At 47.3% G+C, this 11,224-nt stretch overlaps 1 protein-coding gene across 1 annotated transcript in view; it reads right to left on the reverse strand.

Moving 5' to 3' along the window:
• Nucleotides 1–3,472: 3,472 nt before the first annotated feature.
• SLC22A23 (solute carrier family 22, member 23) overlaps nucleotides 3,473–11,224 on the reverse strand; it is a gene marked incomplete at its 5' end in the record, with an annotated part of 211,668 nt that continues 203,916 nt past the window's right edge. The window contains one exon of the mRNA XM_014542380.1: nucleotides 3,473–3,594. Coding sequence (XP_014397866.1) covers nucleotides 3,473–3,594 — 122 coding nt within the window. The remainder of the gene's footprint in view (nucleotides 3,595–11,224) is intronic.

Raw genomic sequence — 11,224 nt, forward strand, 5'->3', positions numbered from 1 at the left:
AAAATTTACAGGGAACTCATACAACTTAACAAAAGGAAGATAAATGATCCAATCAAAAAATGGGCAAAGGACCTAAATAGACACTTTTTGAAAGAGGACATACAGAAGGCCGAGAGACATATAAAAACATGCTCAAAGTCACTAATCATCAGAGATATACAAGTCAAAACAATGAGGTACCATCTCACACCTGTCAGAATGGCTATCATCAACAAATCAACAAATGACAAGTGCTGGCGAGGATGCGGAGAAAAGGGAACCCTCGTGCTCTGCTGGTGGGAATGCAGACTGGTGCAGCTACTGTGGAAGACAGTATGAAGTTTCCTCAAAAATTTAAAAATGAAACTCCCATTTGACCCAGTAATCCCACTTCTAGGTCTATATCCCAAGAAGCCAGAAACACCAATCAGAAAGGATATATGCACCCCTAAGTTCATAGCAGCACAATTTTCCATAGCTAAGATTTGGAAACAACCTAAGTGCCCATCAGTAGATGAATGGATTAGAAAACTGTGGTACATCTATAATACACAATGGAATACTATGCTGCTATAAAAAAGAAGGAACTTTTATCATTTTCAACAGAATGGATGGAACTGGAGAACATTATGCTAAGCGAGATAAGCCAGTCGGAGAAAGATAAATATCACACGATCTCACTCATATGTGGGATATAATGATCAACATAATTTGATGAACAAGAATAGATCTAGAGACAAATGGCAAGGGGGGAGGTTAGAGAGCACCCAAAGGACCTGTATGCATGCATATTAGCATAACCAATGGACACAGACCCTGGGGCGGTGGGGGCTTGCCCAGGATGGGAATGGCTGGGAGGGGGTGGACAATCAGGGAAAAAGGAGGCATATGTAAAACTTTAGACAATAAATAATAATAATTAAAACAAAGAAACCCAGAGCCAGAGGGAAGGACACAAGCGCCACTGGCTTCGGTGGCTACCCTGGAGCCTCTGTCCACCTTCATTCAGGGCCACTGTGGGGAACAGACCTGGGGCGCTGACAAGGGGGTGGTGTGGTGCACGGGCCATCTCGCTCCTGTGGGCATGCCTTCTCCTTGTCTGGGAATCTGAATGTCCCCCTCCATTCAGGCTTCTTTCCTGGCATTGCGCGCCCCGTCTCCCTCCCTGGCTTCCCAGACCCAGCTTGGGGAGAGGAGGCTCTGGGTGGGTGCAGGATCCAGGCCCAGGCCCACCCACAGTGGCCCAGTGCCTCCTGGCCCTGCGTCTCTTCTCTGGCTGTTCATCTCCTTGTCTGAAGAGGTGAGTCATGATACCCCTGGGCTTTGCTCACATCTGCCTCCTCCTGGCCCCAGCACACCCTCTTCTCTTCTTTCAGCCAAACTAATTGTTAACCCCTAACCCCCTTCAAGGCCTGGCTCCCTGTCCAGCCTAACTCAGCTTCTCCCAGACTCCGGACCTGTACAGCACTTGGTGCCCCAAACCCTCACTGGCCCTCTCTGTGCGCTGCCCTCCCAGTCCACGCCTGGAAATCAAGGTTAAAGATCTACTACTCAGAGCTCAGTGTACTGTAAAAGCTGCTGGAGGGGCCCGGGTAAGTAAGGTGAGGACGAACTGCCACCCTCTGTGGCTGCCATCTGCTCTCTTGTTGGAACCCCTTTCCTGCTTTGCTCTCCTGAATCCTGGCTCTTTGTCCATGCCCTTCCCTAAAATGAGTGGGTTTGCACACAGGCTGCTCCCCGGCCTTCATATTCACCACTCAGGGTTCATCCTGAGCCAGACCTGCACTGCGGGAGGTGGAATTTGAGCTCCTGCAGAGTGCAGGGTGGAGAAGGGGGGTGGCCCTCGGTCTAATGGCAGAGGCTGAGCTGACTGGCGAGCTGTCCCCTGGGTGAGGCAGAGATGAATGGAAGCTTAGTTGATTAAAAAAAACTGCATTGACATTTCTTAAATAGCTAGGGGAAAGTGTCATGGCTGAGTCTGCCCGTGAGTCATAGTGATGCATGGTTCAACTTGTTTCCACCCACTTTAGCTTTTTTCTTTCTCTGGAGCAAACCCACAGGATTATTTTCCTTTTATGCTAGAACCTGGTGACATCAGAATTTGGGCTAGAGGTTTTCTTTTGTGTGCTAAGAAAAGTGATGGGACAGCTGCTGCCGCAAAAATATTTTGTCTGCACTTGTGAGGAGTGAGTGGGAGAAGCTGGGTGAGGAGGCGGAGGGCAGGGGCAGGAAAGCAGTAGCTGACGTTGGGAATACTTGCCTTTGAGGGGACTTGAGGACTGATAGGGGACATTTTTAAAAGTATATGAGTAATCTTATAGCACCAGAAAGCCCAACACTCTAGAAGTCTCCCCTGGAAACAGACTGCTCGTATTAGGCCATTTCTGGAGGGGAACCCAATCCTCCTATTTCAAAAATGAGGTAAGAGAAAAAGCTGCTTTAAAAGAATCGCCCTCAATTGTTATGTTGAGAATAGATGGTAAGGAGACGATTTGCAAGGTTAGCACACAAGTCCAGACAGAAGACCAGGTGGAGGTAACGGAATTGGTCAGAGTTTGGGTCAAACCAGCAGGGTTTGCTGAGGAAGGGGATGGGAGATGTGAGAGGAAGCACCGAAGAGGGCACCAAGGGCTTTGAACTGCCCATCTGGAAGAAGACAGGTGACTCTTCTGAGATGGGAAGACTGTGGGGAGGGCAGGCTTCATGGGAGAACTTGTTAAGTTAGAGCAGCGACTTCCAACCATGTGCCACAGGAACTTTTAAAACATGCGGTACCTGACTATTTAGTCAGGGGCACTGACCTCTTTTTCTCTTAGATTGTCAAATAGAAAAATGGCAACAGCCAACACAACAATAGCCGTCTGGTGTGAATGAATCAAAATTATATCTATTTTTTGTCAGATTGGCAAAAATATATATTATTTTAGTAATTAGTTTACGTGCCATGAGATGAAAAAGGTGAAAATCGCTGAGTTAGAGGTTTCCACACACATTCAGACGGAGATGCTGGCTGAGCAGCTGCCTCTATGGGGTTGGAGCTCAGGAAAGAAGTTGGCTCCAGAGACACAAGTTTGGGAGTCGTGGTTGGCGTGTAGAAGGTGCGTGAGCCAAGGGTGCTGGCGAACAGCTCACAGGGAGGGCAGGGAGAGCACCATGGACACTGGGCCTTCCATAGGGGAGCCTGGGAGGAGGGAGCAGCTTAGTGAAGGGAAGGGCAGCCAGACTGCAGGGGATTCTAGAGGAAGGGAGAAGGGGAGAAGGAGAATGGTACACAGCCACAGAAAGCTTCCCGGGAGTTTTGCTGTAGAGGGAAGCTGAGATATGGGGTGGTAGTCAGAGTGAATGTGGAGACAAAGAAAATGCTTTTTATGATCACATCTATATGGCAACAGAAATAGTCTAGTAGAGAGGAGAAAATTGATGATGCAGGAGAGAGAGATAAAAGCACTGTGTGCTGTGCTCACAGGTGAGGAGGGGCCTCGGGTGCTTACCTTCAGGTGGCAGAGGGCAGTTCCTCTGCAGAAATGAGCAGGAGTGTTGTGGCAGAACTCGCAAGGAGGCTCTGACCTGTATATCTCCTCCTGTGGCGGCCCCTGAGGGTCCCTGCAGCTCCGCCCAAGTCAGCTGTGGCGGGGCCTTGGGGTTAGGCTCTGCAGCTCAGCCCAAGTCAGTCAGAGGGGGGAAGTAAGACTACAGTTTTAACTACAGTTGAACTAGGTTGCAAGCTCCCCATTTTCCTTTTCAGGAGCGGAAAAGGAGGCTCTGACCTGTATATTTCCTCCTGTGGCGGCCCCTGAGGGTTCCTGCAGCCCCGCCCAAGTCAGCTGTGGCGGGGCCTTGGGGTTAGGCTCTGCAGCTCAGCCCAAGTCAGTCAGAGGGGGGAAGTAAGACTACAGTTTTAACTACAGTTGAACTAGGTTGCAAGCTCCCCATTTTCCTTTTCAGGAGCGGACCCAGCAGGTTCCGTTGCAGATCCTTTGTTGGGTTTGGTGGGAGGGACAGATTTGGAGCAGGATGTGAATGATCTTCAGATTAGAAAAAGACTCAAAGTAGCTTAACCATGTGGGTTAGTGAGCTCAGATTTGGGCATCTTGACCCCAGGCCACTGGGGCTCCTCGGGGAAAATCTTGGACCAATGCTGGTTGGCAGATCTAGTAACTGTCAGTAAATCATGATAGTTTTGTTGCTGTAGCAGGGACAATGGTGCTCACCAAACCTAACTGCCCATCGATGGATGAGTGGATAAGGACATTAATTTATATATATTATTCAGCCATAATAAAAGAAGGAAATCTTGTCATTTGAAACAACATGGATAAACCTAGAGGGTATTATGCTAAGTGAAATAAATCAGACAGAGAAAGACAAATACCATATAATGCCTGTTATATGTAGAATCTAAAACAAACGAACAAACCAAAAAACCTCCACCAAACTCATAGCTACAGAGAATACATTGGTGGTTGCCAATTGCGGGGAGGAATGGGTAAAGGTCAGAAGGCTGCTGGCGGTCACCAAAAAAATTCCATTTGCTCCTCACATTTTGCACCCAACCCCTTTCCCCTCTACTACCCTTCCCCCCTCATCCCCCCCGGGCCCCCGGGCAGGTGGGCAGTGATAGGTGATTTCTGGCTAATGGGCCAGAAATGTGATGTGTCATTTCTAGGTTGGAGCACCGGGTGGCCAGACACAGCATTGCAGCTCCCTCCTCTGCTGCTGCACACAAGGTGTCATTGTGGGCCCTGAAGAACTATGTGGAGCAGAGCCCCGCTTCACCTCCTACCCCTTCACCCCCATCCCAGCCAGCTAAAGATAGACTGCATCGCATCAAGTCATTTGCATTTCAGGGTTAAAAGGTTACCATCGTGTAACCTAGCTGTTACTAACCCAAGCACACATTACCAACCATGCGTTTAACAGAGTTCGGGCTGGTTTTGAATGAAAGGCCCAGCGATCTCAAGAGAGATTCCTGTGATGCTGTAGACTCTTGGACGTTCGCATGACTTGTCACTTGCACCACGAACATGCCAGGGGCAGCTCCCTGTTCAGACAGTGTGCATTTGTAAACCCAGGACTTACCTTTCTCCACCTGGAAGGGAGGTGACAGCTGTCCTCCCCACAGAGCTGTTTTCTTATCCATCACCTAAAAAATTCTTTAATTCTTGTTTTTTAATGAAACAAACACAGGCTTACAACCCAGACTGGTGGCAGAAAGAGGAGAGGGTTGAATCTAAATACCCAAGACCCCTGGCCCTCTCCTCAAGCAGACAGCTGGTAGGCTGGCCTCTTTTGCAATCTGTCGCTGGTGCTTCTGCATTTTGTGGCGGGCTTCCTGGGAGACAGGCCCCGCTGTTTCATCGGAGTATTCTAAAATTGCAGTTTAGAGAAAAGACTGCTCCCGGTGGCGTTCTCTGGTTAAGAATAGGAACCCGGGAACTCCCCTCCTGCTTTCTGAAAGCGAAGCCGCACTGGCTCTAACCCGCCTCCCTCCCACCTGCCACCTAGTGGCTCCCTGGAGAACACCATCCTCCCGCTTAGCACTGGCCCAAGGAAGCTAGTTTTCATTCTGAGTGCTTATCTGATCTTCATAGGTATTAGCTCTGTAAGGCCCTTAGAGATCATCTAAGCCAATCTTCTCAATTTATAGCCAAGGTTACACTTTAGAGATTAGGTGATGAGCAAACCCATGGCCATGGGTGAAATTGCCCAGGGAATGCATAAAGTGAGATAAGATCAGACCACAGAAGGAGACTGTCCCAGGCTGGGTTCATCAGAGAGTTTAGTCCGAGTATTTATTAGAGAGTACCCCTGGAATTGACCAAGAGGAGAGGAAGTAGAATTGGGAGAAGGGAGAAGGAAAGCTGCGATGGCCCTTGGGGAGCTCTGCAGTGAAATGGCTTTCGGAGTTGACTGTGTTGGGCGGAAGAGGCTGCATCTGCATTTCCTTGTCTCCATCAGAGAGCCAACTCAGGAAAGACTTTTGGGCAAAGTAGCTCTTGGTAGCTGAAGTAATCCTAAAGGGGTTAGCACCCGAAGGCCCCATTCTTCCAGTGGCTGGGCAGTACTTTTTACTGGAAAGAGGATCTGTTCTTGGGCCAGAATTGCAGTTTGGTCTATTTACTGTCATAATTGGGCAAGGGAGTACCAAATGGCACCCAAGTACATCACCGGGGTGTCAGACCTTTACCGCCCTGTCCCCACTGGTGACAACAGCCCTATCTCCTCCTGGTGCTCAGGATGGTGATTCTTTTCAACTGTGGGGCTCTGGACATTCTGTCAGAATGTAGTCTTGAGAGATCTTGACTATCTAGACATCCTTCACCTTCCAGGTGAAGAAAGGTAAGGTATGAATGGCTATTTGCCCAGCAATAGCCATTGATACCTTAGTGGGACTCCTGCTGTGTCCCCTGGTGGAAGTGTTCTCCCGGAGGGAAACAGGACCTCTAATCCTGTGGTCTGTAAGTGCAGGTTCGGGAAGCACAATCCCCTACATGAGTTGTTGGGAGTGATGAGATGTGGGGTGGCTCCTACTTCCACCCCTTGGATCCCTGACTCATGAAGTTATCCTACTAGGGACACAGTACCATATAAACTTGGGTTCAGGTTTCATCCAGGGCCCTGCAGGATGGCTTCCCATCCTCGGAAATGATCATCTCTGAGCATCTCCTTCAGTGGGCGGCTGCAGGTGTATGGCATAGAGTGTGTGATGTGACCAGTGGCTACCACGGGTCTGGGCCCACTCTCCCGCTTCTTTTGCTGTCTCGTGATGTTATGTGAAATGCCATGCATAAGGACCACCCCTTCTATAAGCACTTGGATAATGGCACCCTCTGCAGCCCTATGGACGGAAAGGGCAAACCTATACCTGGAACGTGGTTCTATTTCTGTCAGAACAAATTGCTGGCCCCTCTGGGTGGAAGGAGCGCGATAACACCAACTTGCTGCCACGTGGCCAGCTGTTCTCCCTGAGGATGGTGCCATAACAGAGCCTGAGCCCAGATCTCTGTTGGTAGGTAGGACGTTTGGTGGCAGCAGCAGTAAGATCAACTTTTGGGAGTGGAATTCCATGCTGTTGGCCCTTGTGTAACCTCCATCTCTGCTACCCTGGTTATTCTGTGGTACCAGCCCTGTGGTGGTGGCAGGTGGGGGCTCACTAGCATCAACTGACCGAGTCATTCTGTCTATTTTGTTGCTTAATTCGTCTCCTGGGTGATAACATGATACCATGATGTTCACAGCCTGGGATCACTCCATCACATGCCTCTTCCCCACCCTCCTTGTCCTCCATCTTCCAATCTTTTTCCTTGCAGGGCCCTGACCAGGCCAGACATGTCATTCCCCACTGCCCACTGGTCTGTAAGTTCTATAACCTTGGTCTACTCCCTGTCTACACAAAATAGACAAGCAGGTGCACTACCTGTAGCTTGCACCTCTATACTGACCTATCAAAAAAACGAACTCAGGCTTTTACCTCATTCTTCAACTATTTCTATGGGGTCTCCAATACGGCCATAGGCGTGAACTGTAGACAAGGCATTGGTGAAACCAAGGTGACGATGATGTAATGCATCAGTGTGACATTCTGTAGGATGTCTAGATAGCCAAGATCTCTCAAGACTACATTCTGACAGAGTGTGAAAAATTAACATAGTCCTGGGCAAACCTATAAATGAATATTGTTGTTCATCCCATGTACTAGTAAATACAAACTGTTTCTGCTCCTTTTTTCTGTTTGCAGTAGAAAACAATGCATTTCCCAAATCCTTGTCCATGTACCTAAGGCCTTATTATATTGCTTTAGCAAAGATACCACATATGCTATGGCACTGCTGTCAGGACTGCTTCTTGGTTGAGTTTATGGTAGTCCACTGCAATCTTCCAGGATTCAACTGGTGAAGTAGAGATGTGATCACTACCCTGCATCCTTTGGATCCTCAAAGGTGGCACTAATGTCCACCATCCTCCTCTGTGTGCAATATTGCTTGGTTGGGGAAGGGACAATTTCATAGTCTTCCACTTGGCTTTCTCCACTAGAATAGCTCTTACCCTGTGGGCCAAAGGCATGATGTAGGGATTGTGCAACTTTCAAGTATGTCTATCCCAATGGTATATCCAGAGACCCGGAAAATGATCCCAGATGGGTGTAGATGGGTCTGCTGACCCAGTGGACCTTTGGCAGGACTTCATTTTTTGTCTGGTTCCTGTATGCTCCCATTCTACTAGGAGGACCATGTTGACACTTCAGGTCTCCAGGGCTCAATTCCAACTCTGACTCTTGAAATATGTGTCTTCTTCTCCCTTAGTGTACTGTTACCTGAGTAAATGGCCATGGGCCCTTTGGGGAAAGGCAGGGCAGTCACACTGCGTGTACTTGTCATGGTGTTGCAGAGGACCTGAGTTCCAGGTCTGGAAACTGATCAATGGACCATAAGATTTTATTGGGATGACTGCACTCAGCCTCCTGATAGTCCATCTTGATTTCTTCTGATGGTGAAAAGTGAATACTACCCTTTACTAGTCAGCTTCCGCTAACCCCACGGGTGCTCTAGAGTGAAAATTGTTTGACAAAGTTGTCCAGCATTGGGCCAAAATGGCCTAGCCTTTATTCTGCTGCTTCCATCAGTCATTGGATGTGGGCTGCCCTGGGAAGTGTGTACATACTCTAAAGCAGCGGTCGCCAACCTTTTGGACCTCACGGACCACCGGTTGGCAACTGCTGCTCTAAAGGAGGTCACAGAAGGCTTTCTGGTAACAGCATTTCCAGCAGCTGAGACAACAAGTCCCTTCTTGAAGGGGGATCTAGTTGGCACATCTCAGAGTCCACCACAGTTGATGGAGTGAGGTTCCTGAGGACAAGGAGAAGGATAGGGTCAGAGCAGAGGTGGATAGATTAAAATTTGATATCTCGCACTGTAATGAGGAGTAAAAGAAAGTAAGAATGGGCTAAGATGAAGATGAGGGTTTGAGTAGAGGTACAAGGAATTGTGCAAATCGAGCCTGATAATCTCTGTTTTCTTTGTAGACTCAGAAGCAGGGTCATCTGCTGAACTTGGGTTTGGGTAGGGCTTGAAGAGAATAGTCCTCAAGGTAAATGAGAGAGGGCACAACCTGGGGACTTCAGGGCAGTGTTTAAGGGGCAGGTGATATTGGGCGGCATGACTGGGTCATGTGGTTTTCCCAGCAGTGCTCAGAGCCCAGACATAGGAGCACAGAGGAGCATGCTTTAACTTGTGCTGGGTAAATGTGGGGGAGGAGAGTGAGGCAATAGGGTGTTAGCTATTTAGTTTCCCCAGACAGTTTTTAAGATTCTTCAGATATAAACTCTCCATTTTAAAAATTGTGTTTGTTTTCTAGGGGAGAAAGCATTAAGGATATTAGAGTTGAGGTGTGGGTGAGATCACCTGCTCCATTAGTTAATATATAAATTTATTCTTTTATGGATCATGCTTTTGGTGTTTTATCTATGAAATATTTTTCTAAATAAAGGCCACAAAGGTTTTCTTCTAGAATTTTTGTAGTCTTAGGTTTTGTGTTTAGGTCTATAAGTCACTTGAATTTGCTTTTGTGTATGATGTGAAATGTGAACTGAGGTTCATTAGAAACAGTTCTTGAAAAGTTACACGTATAACTACCATATGATACAACCATTTTACTTCTAGGTACTTTTCTACAAGAAATAAAGCATATGTCCATACAGAGACTGACTTGTATACATACATTTATAGCAGTTTTATTGTAATATCTCCAAATGGGAAATAGCCCAAGTGAACATCAACATGTTAACGGACAAATAAATAGTGGTATAGCCAGCCACACAATAGAATACTGCTAAGCCATAAAGGGATTAACTATTTATATACCCAACAACCTAGATAAATGTCAAAATAATTATGGTGAGTGAAAAAGCAGACAAAAATGGTAAATACTGTATGATTCCATTTATATAAAACTCTAGGCAGTGTAAACAAATTTGTAATGACAAAATACAGATCAGCAGTTGGGGGAGAGGCAGGAAGATTAACAAGGGGCTTAAGGAAACCTTTGGGGGTGGTGGACACATTCCCTACTTTGATTATAGCCATGGTTTTATGGGTTATATATGTGTCAAAACTTTGATTTGTATACTTTAAATGCGCAGTTATTGTATGCCAATTATACCTTAACAAAACTGTTTAAAAAGTGACCTGAAAATCCTATATACTAAAAGGCTAATATGAAATTGTCCCCTTGAGAGTCTGACCAGGAGACCGGGAGGCAGGGAGGCAGGAGCCTGATTGGCCCTGATTGCCAGCCAGGCCTAGGGACCCTACCTGTGCATGAATTTCATGCACAAGGCCTCTAGTTAACTATATTATTGAATCATTGATAATTAGCAAATAGAACAAACTTATAAAAATACTTACCCTTAAAAATTTTAATTTAATCAACTTAGACTTATTAGAGATTTTAAAAGCAGAACTTTTTAAAGAACTGTGATAGTTCTGACTTAAAACCCAACACTCAGTTGTAACAAAATCTGACAAAATGGGCCCTGTTTGTTTTTTCCACATATATTCTTTGTCTTTCTCTCTCTCTTTCTTTTTTCAAACCTTCCTTCTTAACACACTGAAGGCTTCCTTATTTCAACTCTGTAGTGTCTCAAAGTGACTAAAATTAAAGGCTCCCTCAGCTGGGATGATGATGGCCACCATCCGCTCTACTTTCCATGTACTTGCTCATAACCCTTCCCACTGCTCCAAGAGGTAGCCATTCTTATGCCCATGTTGTAGATGAGGACTCTGAGTCTCAGAGAGGTTCAAAGATTAGCCCAAGGCCCACGCTTATACACAATTACGGCTTAGGAGGGTCTGAAACTGTCTACCCATCCTCCCAACAACCTTTTATAGGCTTTCTCCCAACATCGTTGCCCTTCTAAAGGATAGACACATTCAAGGCTTCCCTGGAAGTACAGGGCTACTAGCAGGGGGTGGATTTTGATAATCCAAACCAGATGGTATGCTGGGAGGTGGGCGCTCTCGGAGTGCTTAAGGAACTAGTGAGTACAACAGGGTTGTCTTTGTTGGCCTGTCACGACCTGGGAGGACGCTGCGCCTGGCTCCAGCACGTGAGTGGCAAGTCCAGGCGGGCGCTCGGGCTCCCTTAACCACCGCGGCCGGCCCTGCCCCTGTGAGTGACGAGATCGGGTTTTCCCCGCGTCCAACACTGTACAGGAGCGCGGGCGAGGCCTGCTGGACAGCGCGGCCCC

Source organism: Myotis brandtii, unplaced genomic scaffold, assembly GCF_000412655.1.
Source record: "Myotis brandtii unplaced genomic scaffold, ASM41265v1 scaffold300, whole genome shotgun sequence".
NCBI lineage: Eukaryota > Metazoa > Chordata > Mammalia > Chiroptera > Vespertilionidae > Myotis > Myotis brandtii.